The following is a 21,241-nucleotide window of genomic DNA, read 5'->3' as shown; positions in this document are numbered from 1 at the left end:
AGTTACATTCTACCTAACCACAAGAATTTAAAAATATTTTCTCCTTTCCTGTGTAAAGACTATGTATTAATAAACTAGCCTTGTGCTTCCCATAATCTCAGTAAACAAGTGCAGTAAATGTAATATTTCCTGTATTAATCAGAACTGAAAGCACTGTGGTCTCTAGTAACATTCTCTCTTTTTATTCATGGTAAAATGTGTGTTTTCAATTTCAAACTCTGTAACATAGGAATCCTATATAATATTATAATCTATATACTAAGTCCAGTTTGACTATGTTCTGCCTGAAAGCAGTCATTAATTCCTGTGTGGGAAAATATCAGAAAGATCAATATATTGCTGGTCAAAACATGGGTAATAAACAGTTTTCAACAGCAAACCAGCAAGTCACAAGTTGTTGCACTGCAAAGACAATAGTTGGCAAATTGGATCAACAGCCTAAAAATATGTAATTAATTAGATTGTCATAGACAGGAAGAAGACAAAGGCAACACACAAAATACAAATATTACCAAAGCTTTGATCATATGTTTTCAAACAACTAAAGCATACAGTTAATAAAATGTCAAATAGTGATCTATGGTATTGTTCTCTTTGTAGAGAATCAATAAAGTGTCAAATGTTTTAATTGCCCTAAAGCACCATAATGATTTCCAGAATAATCTATGTTATTTTTCTACAGTATTGTTTTTACTGTATTGTGTTAAAAATTAAGATTGTGTGTCCTCCCATATTTTGCTGCAATGTGCATTTTTCTATCCGTAAAAAATGGGGAGAAGGGAACCTTTCAAATACCAGATGCTGTCAAAAATGAAGTGCCTCCAGAAATTAAACAAATCTCAAACAATGTATTCACATATTGAGCCATAAACTTACCAAATGGATCCCATTATTTTCCTAGAAATAAAATGCATTGCACAGATTAGAATTTTTTAGACAATATTATTCCTTTGCCTCAGTAACCCTGAGTATTACCTAAATCTGGACATTTCATTTTAACCTTCATGTAAGTTTTGAATAAGTATTTTGTTTTGTTCAGACCATGGTTCTGGTCATTTAGCAATTCATCCTCACCTCGTTAGGAGTAATGGACTCATTTTTAAATAAAATCAGATTTTGTGCACTCTGCCCACTCTGTCCTGTCAGATGTCTTTCGGCCACCACTGCAGGGGGACCCGTTCCTGTTGGGCCACAAGTATTGTAAAACATGAAAGTATCACTTCCTGATCCTGCAGTTAGGCATGCCTTATAGCAGTAGGTTTTAGTGAGAGACCCGTTCCCTCTCACTTCAATAAAATGTGGCTGTACTTTTAAACCATGTGGTATCCTCGTGTCAATATTGTTGTTAGCCTGCTTGTACATTTCAGCAGGACAGCGTTCTCTGACCCCACAAAAACCTCCACAACAGGAGTCACCATAAACATTGTATCTGTAGCACTTGATAACAGTTAGGACAATGATTGTCAAAAGAAAAATGAAGGAAACTGAGCTCAAAGCAATTATGAGATAGACAGTTATCTCTGAGTAATTTCTAGTACTTTTGATATACCGTCTTGTGTCTGGAATGATTCTGGAAACTCTGTCCACAACAGCGATGGTTATGGCTACTGATGAAGACAGAGATGGCTCCCCATTGTCTCTCACGACCACTGTCAGATTGAAAGTAGTAAAGCTCTCATCCCCCAGTTTGCGAGTAGTCCTAATTTCTCCACTGTGTAGTTCCACTCTGAAAAGACCTGGGTCTGAGGCTTGAGCCAGATAGTAGAACAACCATGCATTTTGTCCAGAGTCTGCATCAATGGCAATGACTTTAGTAACCAAGTATCCTGCACTTGCAGACCGAGGGATCATCTCCATGGCTGCTGTGGTGTTGGTTGAGGTAGGGTACAGAATCTGAGGGGCGTGGTCATTCTGATCCACCACGTACACGTAGACAGTGACAGTGCTGCTCAGTGGGGGGCTTCCAGCATCCTGAGCCCGGACAACAATCTGAAACTCTCTTAACTTCTCATAGTCAAAGGAGTTGACAGCATAGATGTTACCGTTGTCAGCTTTGATGGAGACGTAAGATGTAACAGGTAGCCCTTGGATGTCTCCGTTCAGTAGAGAATATGACACGTAGGCATTTTCATTGGCATCCGGGTCAGTGGCTTTGACAGTGCACAGGGAAACCCCAAGGGGGTTGTTCTCGGGGATGTAAACCGAATACGCCGGCCCCTCGAACTGTGGCGGGTTGTCATTGATATCGGAGATGTCCACCTGGATCACCTTGCGAGAGGAGAGGGGAGGGCTCCCGGAGTCGGTAGCCGTAACCGTGATATTGTAGGAGGAAGCCGTTTCGCGGTCCAGCTTCCCCTGCGTGACCAGGGTGTAGGAGTTCTTGAAGGAGTTGAGTTTGAAGGGGATGTCGGGAGGGATGCTCAGACTGACCTGCTTGTTCAGCCCGGAGTCCTGGTCCATGACGCTCATCAAAGCCACCACGGTCTCGGCCCGGGCGTCCTCCGGCACCGGGCTGTACAGGGAGGTCAGCACCACCTCGGGGGCGTTGTCATTGGCATCCACGATGTTGACCAGCACTTTGCAGTGCCCGACCATGGAGACAGGGCCCCTGTCGGTGGCTTGCACGTAGATCTCATAGGAAGAGGCTTCCTCATAGTCCAGCGTGCCGTTTACCCGCACCTCCCCGGAGTGGGGGTCCACGCTGAAGAGCTGCCGCACCTTCTGCGGGGTGTAGCTGCTGAAGGAGTACAGCACCTCGCCGTTGGAGCCCTCGTCCGGGTCCGAGGCGTTCAGCCGCACCACGAGCGTTCCCAGGGCGGCGTTCTCCAGCAGGCTCACAGTGTAGGTGGATCGGTCGAAGACGGGCGAGTTGTCGTTGGTGTCCAGGACCCGGATGGAGATCTGGGCCGTGCCCGACCTGGCGGGACTGCCCCCGTCCACGGCGGTGAGCACCAGCTGCTGCAAAGCGCTCTGCTCGCGGTCCAGGGGCTGCTGCAGCACCAGCTCAAGGAGTTTGCTGCCGCGCTGGAAGCCCTTGAGGTCCAGGGCGAAGTGCTGGCTGGGGCTGAGCCGGTAGGTCTGTACTGTGTTGGTGCCCACGTCGGGGTCGTGGGCGCTCTCGATGTGGAAGCGGGCGCCGGGCACGGCGGACTCGCTGATCTCCAGCCGGTAGTCCTGCCGGGGGAAGCTGGGCGCATTGTCGTTGATGTCCACCACCTCCACCTCGACGTTGTGCACCTCGATCGGCTGCTCAATCACCAGCTCCAGGCTCAGGAAGCAGGTGAGGCTGAGCTCGCACAGCGCCTCCCGGTCCATGCGCTCCTTCACCAGCAGCGCCCCGCGGCCCAGCTCCAGCTCCAGGTACTGCCGCCCGCTGCCCGAAGTCAGGCGGGCGCCCCGGGCCGCCAGCCGCCGCGGGTCCACGCCCAGGTCTCGGGCCACGTTCCCCACGAAGGCGCCGAGCGGCAGCTCCTCCTGCACCGAGTAGCGGAGCTGCCCGCAGGCCGGGCCCAGGCACAGGAGCAGCAGCAGAGCCCGGATCCCGAGCGCCGCCGCCCCGGAGCTGGTGCGGGGAGAAGCCGGCGCCATGGCCGAGGCGGAGAAGCGGAGACGCGAGAAGCTTTCAGCGGACGCGCTCGCAGCCCTCGCTGGCCTCACATCCCGCAGCCGCCGCTCCCACACCCAGCGGCTTCCTGCAATCGGTGGTTATCAGGCGCTGCCGCCATCCCCCCGCGGCGCCGCCGCCGCCGCCGCCGCCGCCGCCCCCTCAGGCTCCCCGGTCGGCCGCCTCCCCAGCAAATCCATGCTCCGCGGCCCTGCGACGGCGGATCCGGCCTCTCCTCCTCCGGCAGCCCAGCGGCACCCGCAGCTCCGCTTCCTCCGCTCCAGCGGCTGCCACGGCCCGGAGTGGGCGGGGGAGGGGCGCTGGCCTCCGCCTGGCTCCGCTTCAGCACCGGGGCAGAGAACAGCGACACCGCGGCAGGCCGCCAAAAGCAGCAGCCAGACGGCGCGGGAGGCGGCCGCGGGGCCAGCTGCGCACCCCGCAGAGGCCCGAGTGCCCCAACATATGCCCTGGCGCGAGGGGGAAAGCCCCCACCCCTCCTGTCAGGCCCAACCGCAGCGCCTCTCCTCACCGAGCAAGCCTACATACGACATCCCCCACACCAGCGTGCCAGCCGGGGGCCACTCCCCCCCGGGCCTGTGTCCAACACAGCCACAGGACAAGCCCACACCATGCATAGCCGCCTTCACTGCCCCGGAGGCCCAGCCAGGGACGTCCTTACCTGCTGGGCCTTCCAGCATATAGGCAAATAATGAAAGCTTATAATTATAAGAGAGCAAATTATAAGACAGCTTAGCTACATGATATTATGTCATTATGCATCGTTACAAGTGCATTTATACCCACACGCATGCTCCCCGCATGCGCACAGATCCCACTTTGCTCTGGGGCTGTATCCTGCCACTGCAGAGGCAGAGGTCCTTGGTCCAATCTAATGATATGAGGAAGGTACCACAGATACTTGCTGTGCATGAGGCCCGCAGTGCAAACGGTGCAGGAAGGGCAGCCATTTGTCAGAAGAGAAGAGAGGGTGGGGGTGAATCCCCTTTCTGTCCCCTGCCCCCCTCCCTCCTTATAGGTTCCATAGGAGAAATCAAAGAGCGACCTTTCAACATCACCGCAGTAGGGTGAGGAGGAATCAGCAGAGCTGCCTTCATTTCTGAACCTTCTGTTGCAGCAAAGCTAGAATGTATCAGCCATCAGTGTTCAGTCAGCACAGGAATCCGAAAATACGCCCTCAGTCAGTTCTGTTGCTGTTGTTTATGGCTGGTGCTGTGTAGTACTGCAGTCCATCTGCTGCCTTCCTTAATGGAGATATGCCTTTTTGCTCTCTCTAAGATTTTAGTCCCAAAGCAGCATTGCTGTCTCCACACTTTTAGAATTTTTCCTCTCTTCTTCCTTTCTCTCCATGAGCCCTTCAAGACTCCAGATTTGACCACTGCTACAATACCATGGTCTGACACTAACTCCACTGATGGAATTTTGCAAGTCACACCCATGAATCAAATGATCTCATATTATGGACTTCAGTTGATTTTGCATTTTAAATTATAGGCTCAAGGTGATACAAGTGCAATGAGAACTGAGGGAGAGGCTCGGGAGGGGATAAAAAGTAGTTGCAGTCTGATCTGTTTTATACAGAATCATTTTCCCCTCTACATCTCAGATTAAATTACAAGTAAAACTCAGATTTATGTAGTTTACAAGATCTGACAAAATCACAGCCCATAGTGCAATGGTTGTAAACTAAGGTTTTTATTTTGTTTTGGTGTATAGATTTCCATGACCCCCTAACACTGAACTTAAATATTAATTAAAATAGAAGCTAAATAACCAACCAGAAACAAATTTAATCAATCAGCTCAAATGAGCTATCCTCCCTTGAAATGCATACGCTTCCCCAACACCTTTCTTCCTTACTTTTAAAAATCTCTCTCCCTCTTCCCTTACCTACAGGTGAGAGGCAAGGATTTTTGTGACTGATTATCTGTTATGGGACCACTTGCATAGCTGGGATAGACTCAGAGAAGCTTTAAAATGCAGTATGTTCTTCTTCAGCTGAAAAGCTTCACTGAAATGCTACTATGTCATTTATTAATTTATACTTCCCTAAATTGGCCTCATTGCTGCTAGTCAATCAATGTAGGTGCATCCTTTTCCTTGGCACAGTACACCCAGATGATTTCAAGGGACTCCACACCAGTGAAATAATTTACCATGTGGGATGACTTTGAGTGGGGTCTTAAGCAGTAAAAGCACTGAAGAACTAGATCATTTTATTAATTCACACAGGACATGAAAAAGCAGTGAAACAATGGGAGCTGAAAAGAAAAAAGAACCATGTTAAGTTACCTTCATGGCACAGCAGAGAAATATTGAAAACCCATTAGCCATCAGGCTTTGCAATCAGAGAGAAACAATAAAATAGACAAACATTAAGGTCAGGATTTTTTTAAATCAGTGCTTCAAGTTAGGCTCCTACCTCATAGTTTCATAGTTTGTAGGGTCGGAAGGGACCTATAAGGACTTAAATAAGTCACCTCTTTTTAAAAAAGGCTGTGCACAAAACAGATTTCAGTAGCTATTACTGGACACCACACAGACCTGCTTATCTTTGAAGCTTAAAATATAATTAGGCTTATTCAGGCCTGGAAACCAACTGCTGTGTGCTTGGTGCATTCAGAAATCTGGCCGCTTCATGGAGGTACCTAAGTGGAAACTGAGCTCTTTCTGAAATCAGGTCCTTGATCTCTAAATGAAACACAAAAGTATAAATTTGGACCTATCTTAAGGGACCTACCTTTAAGATCTCCATTAAATATTCTGCAGTGTTTTGAGACTTTTCAAGTGATATCATGTAAGAAATGCAAATTAGTGCTTATATATATATTTTTTGGAATTGAAAGTTATTTTTATAATAATAGATAAGCATTAACTAGACCACATAAATATGATATATTACCATTAAATTAATCAATGATACTAGTACCAGACCCATCTAAAGTTTAGCAGGACACAGGAGAGACTAAAATTAAGCAGGAATTATGCAAAATTGGATCCCTCAGGTGTATTAACTATTTCCTGTCTTTTCAGTGATAAGACACTTACTGACACTGTCCCTGTCCACCTGCTTTACTTGTGGCATTAGGGTGTTTTTGATGGTTTTGGGCACAGTGGCTGGTATCTGTGCAAGAGAGTTGTTTGCTCAGGTTTGTTTGAAACAGGTTAAGTCAGAGGTGGTGAAGATCCAGCCTGCAGCCAGATCTGGTCCACAGGATTCCTTACAGGTCTGGAAAGTTGGCAGCATGGCAAGCAGTGGCAGCTTTCATTGCCATAGCAATTAATGCCACTGGTAATCATCCTGCCATGAAATGTCCAAGCCAATAGGTAGCCCCACAGGCCAGATTTGAAGCACAGAGCTATGTTTTCCAGGGCTGCCCACAAGGTTGGAAATACGCCAGCGGAAGAAGCAATGGCTGCTGTTTCTCCAGAAGCAACAGCAATTCATGCTGCTGCCACCAAATTCCAGCCCGAGAGGCCAGATGGCATGGCTCCATGTTCCAGGTCCAGCCCACAAGGCCAGATGAGTGTAATGCCACTGTGTTAGACAGATACTTGTATAGGATGGTTTAAACAGGGATGAGCAGGTTGGAGGTGGAGGGGAGGGTTGGACTAGATATGGGGTACTTAATTCCCAGCCTGCAGCCTATGTTCAACCCACAGAGCCACACCAGCCAGCAGGCATCCCCATGGGTCTAAATATTTGCTGTTCTATTTTCCACTCCCCTTTTGCAAATTTTTGGACCTGTGGGGAGCCCCTGGGCCTGATAACATGCAGGATTGGCATGCTGTGGTGACTCAAGGCCCAATCTGGGTATGCAGGTGCTGGCTGGATGGAGTGTGGGGCCCAATCCTGGTGCACAGGATCTGATCTGGCCCATATCCCAGAAGGTTGTGCACCACTAAACTAGACGATCTCCTGAGGTCGCTTCCAGTCCTATTTTTCTACGATTCTATAAATTACTGGTACCATTTTTACATGCATTTAGGAATCTTCCTCCCCATGGAGCAAAGAATGTTTGGGAGATAAGATCTCTGAAAACCTGTTCCCTGCTTTTTGGAATTCTCTGGGAACCCACAGTTCCCACAAACCTCCAAACTCTGACATTTTAATGTAAGTCTTATATAACTACAGCATTTTTATTCCCAGTTTACAGATTAATCTTATACCTTGTCTGCCTACCGTGATAGGTATGTACATAAATGCTACATAATATTTCCTTTCTTAAAATATTAAATTTGCACAATTTTATGCTGACTACGTAACATTTATTATTGAAAAAGTGAAATGTGGTCTGATCTGATTAAATGTCATCTGGGCCAGTTTGAATCAATATAAAATTCTGTCATGACCCTAACAACTTTAGTTATCTGTATAAGGTACTTTAGTAATGCTGAGTCAGTCCTGCAGTTTTTAGTTCTTATTCAGGAAAAACTTCCATTGAGGAAGGACTTCAGAATTCAGTCAGCGTCTAGTAATATTGATTTTTCCAGCGAAAGATAGAAGTCAAATCACTGAGCAGCAGCCTTTTAACTTTGATTGTGTTTTTTAAACTTTTTGTTCTTTTTTATTAGGCTACTTGGTAACCGCATTCTGAAATCTTTATTCACTTCTAGAGTAATCTTATTCCATAAGCACGTCCATTGACTTCACTTTAATATACTATTAGACGAGAACAAGAATATCAGAATCTGGTCCTATGGCAAAAACGTAAGAACTGCCATTTACTGGATCAGACCATAAGTCCATTTTGCTCAGTCTCTTGTGGCCACACAGGGACACCAGCACTCCCTGCTAGCCACTGCTGCTGGGCAGGAGCCACACACCAAGCTCCCTCCTCCTATGCAGAGCCTGCTGGCCTCACTCCTCCTGGAGAGGGCTCCTGTCAGCTCTCCAAGGGACTAGGCCCCCCTGTTTACTCCACCTGGACTAGTCCTCCTCCCCCAGGTGCTGATACTGCTGCCCCCACTCCCTCCCCCAACATGTATGCCTACTGCTGCCCCCAGGTCCTGCTTCCCACTCCTGGCTCCAGCTCCTGCCTCCTGCTCCAGTTCCTGAGCTGCTGGGCATCTGTGAAGGAGGGAGGGGACCCACAACACCAGCAGGGCCTCCCCCCACTATCACTCAGCCCACTGCGCCAGCAGGGCCCCTACACCTGCTCCAGCCATGCCAGCAGCCTTGGCAGCACTCCAGGTCAGATACCTCCTTGTCCCTCCTCCCCATGCCAGGGCCTCTCCACCAAACAGGACCAAGGGGTGGGGAGGGACAGCAATCAAGATGGCAGCCACACCCTCATCCCTTCTCCCCAGGCCTCTCTGCCAATCAGTGCAAAGGGGAGGGGCCTCTCTGCCAATTGGCACCAAGGGGTATGGCCACTGCAAAATAACTATAAAATTGCATCTGTGTACCATGAAAAACACTTTTTCTTGCCATGATTTAGGTAGGTCCCTCCTAACAGGTGGAATAGAACTTGGTCCCTAGTACTCAGATCTTGCCAGAAACTTCTATAACCTTTTCCCCTTCCTGGACTTTAGAAAAGGCTCTTTGGTCCTCTTTCTGGTCCACTTTTGGTTTCATTCCCCTCCTCCTCCAGAACCAGCTCTAAGGCCCCAGAGATGGCAAGAGGCCAGCCTGTGCTCTGGGGGCATCACCCAGCTAAATAGGACTAGGTCTGCTTGGGAGACCTTTGAGGAGTATGGAGGTTTGAAGGGCTGGTCCCAGGGCATCAACAGAGTAGTACAGAGTGCAATCTTGTTTCCAGGGCCAGACCCCTCCTTGAGTGAAAGCCCCCACCTCACAAGCCCTGCTGCCCTCACCTCACCCTGTTCAGCCTAAGCAAGTCAGTGGCATGCCCCCCACCCTTGCTTGTGTGTCCCTCCACACCCTCCAGGCCCCAACCTACCCAGCCCATCACAGAACCCTAGCCCCCAGTCCCTTCCCCCCTACCCCACCCTTTCTGCTCCAGCACCTGCCAGTCCCTACTGCCACAACACCTCTCCTCCATAGTGCAGCCAAAGAAGGCACCTGACCCAGTCTGCGGCTCTCCCTCTCACCCCACCCCATCCCATGGCAGGGCAGGAGCCCCCTGAGGCAGTCCCCAAACAGGGGCTGGCAGTGAAGCAGGGGAGAGCCAGCAGGGCCATGGGCTCCCCCTGGCCATGCTCACAAAGGGGTCCAGGGCAAGGACTTCTCAGGAACCTCTTCCACACCTGGGGGTGGGAAGGGGAAAGGGCCTGCCATAAAGCCCAAGCCACCAGCATCAGAGGCAACCAGGTGCTCTGCATTGCTGGAAATTGGGGTGAGCATTATAAGCAAGGGAATACAGTAATAGCAGTTTCTGTCATGGAAGCTTTTGTTGAGCAAAAGTGAAAGTAACTGCATGAAGGGAGCAAAACAGTGAGCAGGCTTGGCTCTTTAGCTCCTGCTACTCAATTATGTACTAAAAGGAAAGATCTTTTTCTCTTTGTTTTGTGTTTCAAAATCCTTATTCCAGGGTATGTTGTATGTATTATTTCTCTGTAGTTTATTTTACATATATATAATTTTTAGATGTTTAAGTCTGAACTCCATTTCACCTTCACATGACTAATAGGCATCACCTAAATAGTGATCTAACTTCAATTTTTGGCAATTATGCAGTGTTTGAATTCCATGTAACTATGTTCACTTTGCACTTCCTTTTCTATACATTGCATTTTCCATTTGTTGCAGAAAATGGATATTCAGTAGCAAGATGGTATCTGTACTATTACAGGCAGGAGCTAGGGCATCTTGTATGAGGGTAGAGTTCCTTTTACTATGCCACCTTCTCTATAGCTAACACTCTTCCTCTTGGCACCAATGACCTTCACCTGCTAGCTCGCCAGTGAGTCAGCTTCAAGAATGCTACAGAACATACTGACTAATGTCTATTCCATGGCTTAGTGGATATAGCAGTTTGCTGAGAAATGAGAGAGAAGTTCAACCCCCTTCTGGATAAAGGGGCACCTTAAACCTGCATCTTCTGCCCAGGGGCAGATCCAGAGGGTGTCCCATGGCACAGCTGCACCCCCCTCTTAGACTGAACCATGCTACTGGAGCATCCATGGTCTTTAAAAAAGCTCCCAGAGCAGAAGAGAGTCCCCCTTCCCTCTGTATTCAGAGGCATTTCCTTCCTGTCCCCTCCTTCTCCAGTTGTTGCAGCTTTTTCTGCTTTTCCTGGGGTGGGGGAAGCTTCAGAGCTGCTCCTGACTGCTCCAGCTGGGCTGTGCAGGGGCAGGACTCCTCACGGGCAGACAGCATCAGAGGCTTCCTGTGCCTCCTCCTGAGGGGGCTGAGCAGTGTGGAAGTACCCATCCCCTCCCCATTGCTGCTGCTGCTGTTCCCAGCTAAGCCTGATCCCCACATGATGCGACTGAGGCAGCCAGGAGGAGCTCTGAAATTTCCCCTTTCCCCAGGACAGTAAGGAAAGCAACAGTGACTGGAGGAGGAGGGGGGAGGGGACATGTGGAGTGGGGGATGCTTACCTACTATAGGAACTTCTGAAAGTCCCCAGAGGCTTCCACAGCATAATCTGTTCACACTGGTGGGTTGCAGGAAACAAGGTGTGGAGCAGAAGTGCTCCCATACCCCTCCCCCACCACTTTGCCAAATCCTGGATCTTCCCCTGCTTCTGTCTGCCCAGGCAAGTGTTTTAACTATTGGACTAAAAGGTGGGAGGTCCCTCCTCCATTTTATCTTTGATAGGTAGGTGTATAACTGGGCAACCTTATTCCATCACAAGTGAAAACAGAAACTAAAAGCCACACAAGTTCCAAAAAATGCGGTTGTACAGCTACGTAAGTTCCCCTGAGGGACAAATTTACAAATGGCTTTTTAAAACATGTTGAAATCATTCCAAAGTCTGAAATTCTTACAAGTATTACCTAAACTTACTAGAACCCATCTCTCCTTCAGGCAATATGTTTGTGGAGAAGGGAGGTGTTACAGTGTAGAGGGTGAACTCTCATGAGTCCATGTTATCTCAAAGAGAGACATGCCAGTTATGGATCATGGAATTTATGGAACAAGATACCTAGAGAGGTTGTGGAAACTGACCTTGGAAATGTTAGACAGGCACTTGGCAGGCATAGTTTATAGCTGGAATGATCCTGCCTTAAGTAAGGGACTAACCTAGATGACCTTCTGAGGTCCCCCCCAGCCCTACTTTTCTGATTATATGGTTATATGAAGAGGGATGACTGAAACATAATATCACAAAGGGGTCTTCAGTCTAATAAGCTTCCACCTTACTCTACTCATCTAAGATCCTTTTTGTTGACCCTATAATATTTCTGGGCATTTGAATCAGACTGGAAATAACAATGAATCCTGAACTAAAATTATCACAGAAGCCAGTCTTTTTTAGCCACCCTTCATAGGATTTTTCTGGGTGCATGATCTATTATTATATCCATGACCCTCCCATTCCTTAAAAATATTCCTAGATCTTACCTGAGCTTATGTGAATTTCTTGTTTCCAGTATCACCTTAGATATTCTTCCTATCCTCTTTATCTGAACTAGATGATGTACAACATTGTTCCTTGGTTCTTCCATATTTATCAGTGAATCTGAATTTCTCATTGGTATGTATCTAATTGATTCAGAATTTCCTTTGTATCTGTAAAACATCTCAAACCAGACTATTTTAAGCACTGCTGTTACTAGAACTAGGGCTGCCAACCAATCATACAAAATGTAGTCTAACTGCTCTCTGTATTTAGGTCAGAATATCTTTCCTTATGCCCATTAGTGTACTTGCAGTTGTTTTAGCAAATGATATCACAAGAAAGAGATTTAAAAAACCCACAGATTCAGATATACAGGGTGCATCTACATATGTAATTAATATGGAACAATAAACTCTGGCATATATCACACCAAAGTTTATTGTTCCCGGGTGCCACAATTACTTGTGTACCTTGGACTGCAGCATGTGGAGCTGGGTTGGAGAAGCCCCGGTTGCCAGAGGACCCAGGGGACCAGCCTGTCAGCCCAGGGCTGGTCTACCCAGACTAAATGTGATGTGGAGGGGCTGGCTAGGGCATGATAGTTGCTTCAGTGTGAAGCCAGCTGGCAGGCAGCCCCTGTACTGATGCACCCTCATGCCCCAGCCAGCCCTGTCAGCATCTACCATGCATTATGATGGAGTACTTTACTCCACACCACAGGGTAGTACTTGTATATACAAGTACTTTCCTGTGGCAGAGTAAATTAGTTTACTCTGGCTTAATAGTGTCACATGTGTAGACGCTGATGTTTTACTGTGAAGCTAATTGATCAGCTCCACAGCAAATGTCTCATGCCCATAGTGATATAATATGTACAATTCAGACACAGACTACTATTTTTTTTGTTTTTGTCTCTGATGAATGCTCAAATATCTCTTGCCTTTCTCAAAATGTAATACTAGAGATGTCTGACTCATTCTGTATTCTCTTGTACTTTTCTGATGACCACAACATTTTTCCAGTTATTTAGTAACCATAAGTTCACACACTGTAATATTCTAAATGAGAAGACATGAAAGCCTTAAGCTTAGACAATGCCAAAATAACTTTCACCTTTGTGAATTCACCACAAGACTTTAAGTGATTATTTAACTGCCAAATGTTTTATGGTGACTTTAATATACTAGTATTTTCCCTAATCACTATTATGTATCTCCATAGAGGCTATGATATTTGTCATGCTCTTATGCAGACTATAATTCCTTAGCTCAAACCATCATCAGTTCATTTAACTGATTGTGAAAGCATTCTTCTTCAGATTCAGATAATTATGACCTCATTTATTTTCTTCTTACATCTTATTATTGCCCCAAACCAGTGTTTTTCACACATGTCACTATTTGGAATGTTATGTTTTTAGAACTTTTTATGAAAACTGAGGAATAGAATATATTCAGAAGCAGAACAACATGACCAGGTGTTCTGTGAAGTATTTTATAGCCATGTCACTTCTATTCCCTTTGTCAGAACATTAGCTAACATTTCTTTTCCTTCTATGTTCTATTCAGTTCTATTAAGGTTTCCTCATACTGCCCTAATGACCTAATATTCTGTTCAAACTTCCCCTTTTCAAATGATGTTGCAGAAAGGAAAACTGAATCTATTTTGCATGGGAAAAAATAACCCTTTAGAGCAGAGGAATATATACACAGAAGACAGAATTCTATTTCCCTTTGTGCACCTAACAGGCAATTTTCTTGCCACATACATGGCATTTTTCACAGTCACACATAGATTGCAGTTCTGTTACCCCTGCACAGTGGATGTATAAGTGTGCATGCAAAGACAGAACATACACAGTAGGATATGCACAAATCAGGCAGGTACACAGTTATATAAACATGTCCATTCTGGATGTATAAGTGCATGTAGATCATGAAAACATAGCCAACCAGAAACCCAGGGCTAACTGGTGAGTGTAGGGGAGGAGGAGAAAGAAGAGGGAGATCCCCATGTTTTAGCCCCCAAAACTGAGCTGTTAGGGCACTTGCCCAGGAAACCAAAGACCTGGGTTCTCAGGCCCCTTGCTCAGAGAAGGTTTAGAAACTCTTGACTTCCTAGCATAGTGACTAAAAACCTTGACTCAGGTGTGGTAATATTAACTCATGTGTAAAAATGACTGACAGTATTGGAGGCACTGTCAAGACACTCAAGAGAGTTAGATTTTGTTTTATGAATCTGAATAACTATAATGATTAACTGTAATAACTATGGGACCAATGACACAATAGCTTTTGACTATTTTGACTCTTTTTCCCCAGTTTGCTGTGTTTTATATATATTAAATTTAATCTAGCAAATTAGTGCACACAACAATAGTTTTATTTGTCTTTGCGGTGATCTTAAACTGAATAGTTTAGTGTCAGCCCCCTAGCATATTAGTACAGATTCTAGTTTCTCTTTATATGGAGAAAAATATGTAGTGTATTTATACGTGATGATGCGCAACACCATCTGCACCTCCCTTTTCAAAATCCTAGATCCGCCCATGGGTACAGGGCTAGAAACCCATCATTTAGGTGCACAAAGGGAAACAGAATTCCACCTAGAGTATATAAACCAGAGTATTGCCAGAAGACACCTAATCTAGTAGAGACACAAAGGAAAGACCTTTAATGGTAAAAGTCAGAGGTACAGCAGGGCAAGTCCATGCCCAGGACAACATGGGAAGTGCAGGTTCCTGCCTTGATGATTGTGGCAGTGTGGTCAGCCAATGTGGTAGCCACTGCTTTTTACCCCTCCCTCCATGACATTATGTTGCTACTTCATTGAAGGGATTTAAAGCTAGAACTAAAAAGGAATTCGGAACTCACTCATGTGGTGCCCTAGCATTGCAACACTGTGGTGTGGAATCCACAACTTCATACTAAGGTGTATATGACCTTTACAATGTATGAGGAAAGTTAGATTATGCAAAAGGGGATCCTAAAGAATCGGGCTGTGTGAAATGCCTGTGTTTCATTTCGGTTTTGGATTCGCTGTTTGAGAGAGACAGTGTTTCATTTCGGTGTTTCGTAGGGCTGTCCAAAATTGCTGTGTTTAGTTTCATTTTGGATTCGGCATTTCAGAGGGACAGTGATTGTTTTGGTGTTTTGAATCACTGTCCCGTTTAATTTTGCCCAAAACTGTTTCAGAGCTATTTTGGAATTTCGACGGTGTTTTGGCCACAGGCTATAATGGGGAATCACAAAACTGCCTATAACTTTGTAATTTCTTGCCTGATTCAGATTAAACTTGCAGGAATGGTAGCTCCTTGTGAGCCCATGAAGCCTACCAAGCTTCAAGGAGATAGGTGCAGGAGTTTCTGGGAAACTGCACCTCAAACTATTCAAAGCAAAAGTCATGATGTGTAAGTGTGAAGGCACAGTGGGATGAAAACAGCAGGGATAGCAGCTCCTTCTAAGGCCATGAAGCCTGCCAAGTTTCAAGGCAATATGTGAAGGGGTATCTGGGAAATTGTATCTCAAGGTCCTGAAAGCAAAACCTGTGACATGTGTGACTGTGTGTGTGTGTTAAGGTGCAGTGGGATGAAAACTGCAGGGATGGTAGCTCCTTCTAAGGCCGTGAAGCCTGCCAGGTTTCAAGGAGATAGGTGCAGGGGTTTCTGGGAAACTGCACTTCAAGGTGCTGACAGCCTGACAAGCAAAACTTGTGACATGTGTGGCTTTGTGTGTGTTAAGGTGTAGTGGGATGAAAACTGGAGGGATGGTAACCCTTGTTCTCACCCTCACAACTCCACTGCAACCAGTAAGCCTCAGGCCTGTCAAAGATCTTACAGGTCTCGGCTTTCCCCAGCCAGGACTGTGCAGTGGCTGGAAGTTATCAGGTGTCTCCTGCTCCTACCTGCCTTTCACCAGGGAGGTTCACAGTCCTGGCATTTCCTGGGGCTGCCACACCACCAGCAGTCCCACCCAGGCCTCCCTACCCTGGCAGGGTTTAGTTTTAGGTCATGCCCAGGATGCTGTGGGGCCTCCTCCTCCCCATATAGCCCCAACCCTTATACCTCCAAGTTCTTCCTTGCATGGGAGCTCAGCAGGGAGATGTTCTTCCCCTGCTTGCTGGTGAGAAACTAAACTGTTGCCTCCAGCTCTGAAAACAGGGCATTAAATAGCCGCCTTCATTAGCACCTGTCCTGTCACATAGCCTCTCATGCAAGCATGACAGAGGCCTGCCAGGTTTCAGGCAGAGTCATAGAATCATAGAATCAATGAGTCAGAAGGGACCTAGACAGATCATCTAGTCTGACCCCCTGCCCTGGGCCAGAAGGAGCACTGGGGGTGGCAGGGGTCATAAGACCCCAGCGAGCTGCCTATCCAGTCTCCTCTTGAAGATTTCCAGGGAAAGTGAGAGCACCACCTCTCTGGGAAGCCTATTCCAGGCTCTGGCCACCCTTACCGTGAAGCAGTTCTTCCTAATATCTAACCTAAACCTATCCCCCCTCAGCTTGTGGCCACCCCAAGGGGGGCCCCGGTGAACAGACTTTCCCCGAGTCCCTGCTGCTGGCCCCTGATAAGGTTGTAGGCAGCCACAAGATCCCCCTCAGTCTCCTCTCATGGAGACTGAAGAGATTCAGGTCCCTCAGCCTCTTCTCATAGGGCTGGCCATGGAGGCCCTCAACCATACGAGTGGCCCTCCTCTGGACCCTCTCCAGGTTCTCCACGTCCCTCTTGAAGTGCAGCGCCCAGAACTGGACACAGTACTCCAGCTGTGACCTGACCAGCACCACATAGAGGGGGAGCAAGACCTCTCTGGACCTGTTAGTGATGCCCCTGTTGATGCATGACAGGGTGTGGTTGGCTCTGCCTATTGCTTCGTTGCATTGGTGACTCATATTCATCCTAGAGTCAATCCTGACTCCAAGATCCCTCTCTGCCTCTGTGCTGCTGAGAGGGTCAGCCCCTAACCTATAATCATAATACTGGTTCCCTCTCCCCAGGTGCAGCACCCTGCACTTGTCCTTGTTGAATCGCATCTTGTTCAGGTCTGCCCACTTCTCCAACCTATCCAGGTCTGCCTGGATGCGGTCCCTGCCTTTCGGTGTATTCACTTTACCCCACAGCTTGGTGTCATCAGTGAACTTGAACAGGGTGCACTCCACACCCTCGTCCAGGTCGTTAATGAAGATGTTGAACAGCACCAGCCCAAGGACCGAGCCCTGGGGGACTCTGCTGCCCACACCCTCCCAGGCTGACATTGACTCATCCACAACCACCCTCTGCGTGCGCCCCTGGAGCCAGTTTGTCACCCATGTGACTGTGCATTCGTCAATGCCACAGTCCCTCAGCTTGCCCACCAGAATTGGGTGGGACACTGTGTCGAAGGCCTTCTGGAAGTCCAAGAAGATGACATCGACTTCCTCCTTCCCATCTAAGCTCTTTGTTACCTGGTCATAGAAAGAGACCAGGTTAGTCAGGCAGGATTGGCCTTGCACAAACCCATGCTGGTCACCCCTCAACTTCACTTCCCCCGCAGGACTCTTAACAAATGTGGCCCTTGACAATTTTTTCAAAGACCTTCCCCAGGATAGAAGTGAGGCTGACTGGCCTGTAGTTGCCAGGCTCTTCCTTCCTCCCCTTCTTGAAAATAGGGTCCACATTGGCCCTTTTCCAGTCCTCAGGGACTTGGCCCGAACACCAGGACTTGGCTCGAACAGCCGTGCCAATGGCTCCGCAATGACACCAGCCAATTCCCTCAGCACCTGCGGATGAAGGTCATCCGGGCCCGCCCATTTGGACACATCTAAGCCCTTCAGGTAATCCTTAAGTAGGTCTGAACTAACAGTTGGGGGACTGGCATCCTTCCCGGGCCTCTCTATGCTGTAACCCAAGAGCACCCCATTGTCAGCAGACAGGAACATGGAGGCAAAGAACTTGTTGAAGAGTTCTGCCTTCTCTCGCGCATCCGTCACCAACTGCCCTGCCCTGCCTCGTAGGGGTCCAATGTTACTCCAAGACTTCTTCTTGCTACCTATATACTTGAAGAAGGACTTTTTGTTATCCTTAATCCCAGAAGCTAATCTAAGCTCCAGTGCTGCTTTAGCCTTCCTCACCAAATCCCTACAAGCTTGGGTCAGGGAGGTGTACTCCTCCTTTGTCCCTGCCCCCTGCTTCCACCACCAGTATGCTTTTTTCTTTGCCCTCAGGCCAGCCTGGATATCCACGCTCTGTGTCTGTGTGCTCTCCCTGGATGAAAGGAATAGTAAAGAAGCCAGAGGCTGGCATGCAATGCAGACAAGAAAGCCAGTCAGTGAAAAAGTAAATTGAGGCATCAGGGGATATAGCAGGTAAAAGTGGAGTACCTGCTACCTGGGGAGTCAGATGTCAGGCAGGTTGTAGTGTGTCATAAATCCAATGTCTATATTGATTCCATGAGTCAACCAATCTAAAAGGTTGATGAAGAGAAATTCATAGGCCTATCTGTGAAAAGTGGTTTGTAAATTCAAACAAACATGGAATCTCACTAACCTCATCACCAGAAGACAACTTCCTGCTGCCCAAAGCCCACCAAATGGATCCAGACCATGCCATGACAAGAAATGTAAAACCTCCCAATATATCTCCAGTATCCCCACAAACTGTGCACCAAAATCTATTACAGACAAAAATACCCAATTATCTGTAGGGGCACATTTCTCACAAGAAAACCACTCTGTCTCCAGTCTCTCAGTCCTGACCCTCAAAGGGAATTTACAAACCACTTTTCACATGCTAAACAACCTGCTGGTGGCTACTCTGAGGTAGAACATGCACCACCTCAGGATGCTTACCTGAGTAATGATTTCATAAGTTCTAGTCCCTGCTCCAAGGCTTGTTCATGCATTCTAGCTGGTTGTCTGAAACAACCAGAGCACTCCAAGAGCGTTCCAAACTGGAAGTGGTGGTGGTAGTGCAGCGGAGTGCCGCCAGGACAGCAGAAATGCAGGGGATAGCAGGGCAAGCTTCCGCCCCCTCCCCACCGCTCCTGGGAGGCGGCAGTGTAGAGTGCTGGCAGAGCAGCACTGGCCTCACCCCTCTGCTCTGGCCTTGCTGCCACCGTTGCTGGGCCCCCAAAAAAGCCAGCAGGGCGGGGGAGGTGGCAGGGAGAAGGGAGGAGATAGAAGCAGGAAGGGGGATGGCACAGTGGTGGCCAGAAGGGAGGAAGGGGAGCTGATGGGGAGGCAGCACTGCACAGCTGGACACACAGCAGCAGCAGCGCGGGACACTGGATGACAGCTATGCCTGCCGTATGCAAGCTTCCCTCCCTCCCCTGCACCTGGGAGGCAGTGGCACCACAGGGTGAGGGGGCGGCACATGGGGCCAGAGGCAGAGCGGTGACAGCCCAGGCCTGTGGGGGGTGGCGATCTGTCCCCACCCTTACCTATTATTCTCGATGGGCAATTGGCTAGTTTTACGTAAGAGGATCAAGGCACCCCTCCATAATTTTTTTTTAATTCAGCAGCACTCCCAACTGAGAACCACCATTGGTGCAGTCTCAAATTACCTCAGTGGTTTCCAGTTGTGTGCTGCTGCCTCCAGGTTAAACTGGCCTGTGCAGCTCATCCACAGCCAGACTAAGAAGGGCTGTAGTGCACATGTGCTTTTTTGCTTCATTAGTATTCTCTGACATGGGCAGGTCTCCCCTGCCATTCTCCCTGCTGTCCCTGGCTGACCCAGAGACGGCGGGGTGTGCTCCAGAGCCACGCCTTCCCCACGCCACCTAGACTGTGTAGAGAGCTGGTCTCATCCAGTGACAACAGCAATGGCAGTGGCGGCAGGCAGGTTCCTCTTTTCTGAACCTGCTCCTGGGCTGATGGAGAACACCCAGAGAGACTGGACAAGGAGGCAGAACTTGCCAACTGCTGCCACTGCTGCTGTTATCCCTGGCTCATCCCAGCTCCCTATGCAGTCTAAGTGGAGCGAGGCAGAAACAGCTCTTAATTCCCCCCCGGCCCCACCCCCTCACCCCAGGTAAGCCAGGGGTAGTAGCAGTGGTGGGTGGGGGAGGTAGATAATGGGAGAGAGGGGACATGCTACTAAGCATGGAAAAAAAAGGGTGGAAAAATTCTTACCTTCTTCAGGATTTAAAAATAGTGCCTGGCTGTTTCTCCCATGGAATGGTCCAAGAAGAAGGGTGCGACTGTGCCACTACACCCTCTCTGGATCTGTCTGTTTTATCAGTGACTGGACTATTTCTGATGTGATGGCTGATGGATAGGTGTCTTATCTTAAATACCTGCTGCTGCCTCTCTGCATTCTATACACTGCTCCTTTAATGGCATCTGATAAAGTGAGTTCCAGCTCATGAAAGCTTGTGCTGTTAATCTAATTTAATTAGTCTCTAAGGTGGAGGCTGGGATGGCATGGGCACCAAGGCACATGGTTGACAGGTCATACACTTAAGGCCATAATAGAAGTGCTCACAGCACAGCCTGTCAGATTTCAATGAATCCGTGAACTCTGCTAAATACCTTGTCACAAAGACATGAAAAAGAAAAGGAAAGAAAAGTCTCTAAGGTGCAAATCTACTCTTGTTTTTGAGTTGATATTAAACCTGGCTCCCTGAACTTTACCTTATGTCCTTGCTTCTATATCACATCACACTTTTTATTCTTCTATCTGTCAATACAACTCCACCCCAGACTATCATCTCGTATTTGCTTTTGCCTTTTTCTTCATTTTGATCTCTTTCCCTTCCTCTCTTGTCTTCTCCCATTCCCTGTTCTTTTTTATATCTGTCCTCCTCTTATCCTCCCCTGTCCCCTCTTATCTTCCCTGATGTCCATTTTTCAGCCCCTATATCTCTGCAAGGTGAGTGGTCCAAGAAGGAGGTAATAATATGTGTCCATCTTCTCTGACTAATTCAGCCACTACCTTTTCTACTTCCTTTCTTCCTTCCTTGCTCCCAAAGAACTTCATACATCTTTACTTAAACATAGATTAAATGATTTCTCTCTCTTTTTCCTTGGTTTTCCACATTATTTTTCTCTGCATTATATGTTTCTTCGTTATCCTAGGATTTTCTACTACTGCCCTCTGTGAGAAAGATGCCTATTCTATTCAAGTGCCCCATACCTGTGCATTTTCTCCATTCTGTCTATGTATCTAAGGTA

The 21,241-nt window shown here is 47.6% G+C and overlaps 1 protein-coding gene across 5 annotated transcripts in view; it reads right to left on the bottom strand.

Moving 5' to 3' along the window:
- The window catches only part of LOC149856453 (protocadherin alpha-C2-like), a 257,433-nt gene that overhangs the window by 130,328 nt on the left and 105,864 nt on the right, over positions 1-21,241 (bottom strand). For 2 of the 5 annotated variants that reach the window (XM_090064328.1, XM_090064330.1), the window contains exon 1: positions 1,075-3,661. The exons of the other annotated variants lie outside the window; for them this stretch is intronic. In XM_090064328.1, the coding sequence (XP_089920454.1) occupies positions 1,075-3,588 (2,514 nt within the window). In that variant the 5' untranslated portion in view covers positions 3,589-3,661. Of the gene's footprint in view, positions 1-1,074; positions 3,662-21,241 lie in introns of those variants that run through there. 5 annotated transcript variants of the gene reach the window in all.

The sequence above is a fragment of the Crocodylus siamensis genome, chromosome 10 (assembly GCF_052110815.1).
Source record: "Crocodylus siamensis isolate JL-2025a chromosome 10, ASM5211081v1, whole genome shotgun sequence".
Lineage (NCBI taxonomy): Eukaryota > Metazoa > Chordata > Crocodylia > Crocodylidae > Crocodylus > Crocodylus siamensis.
This window is presented reverse-complemented; position numbering and strand designations above follow the sequence as displayed.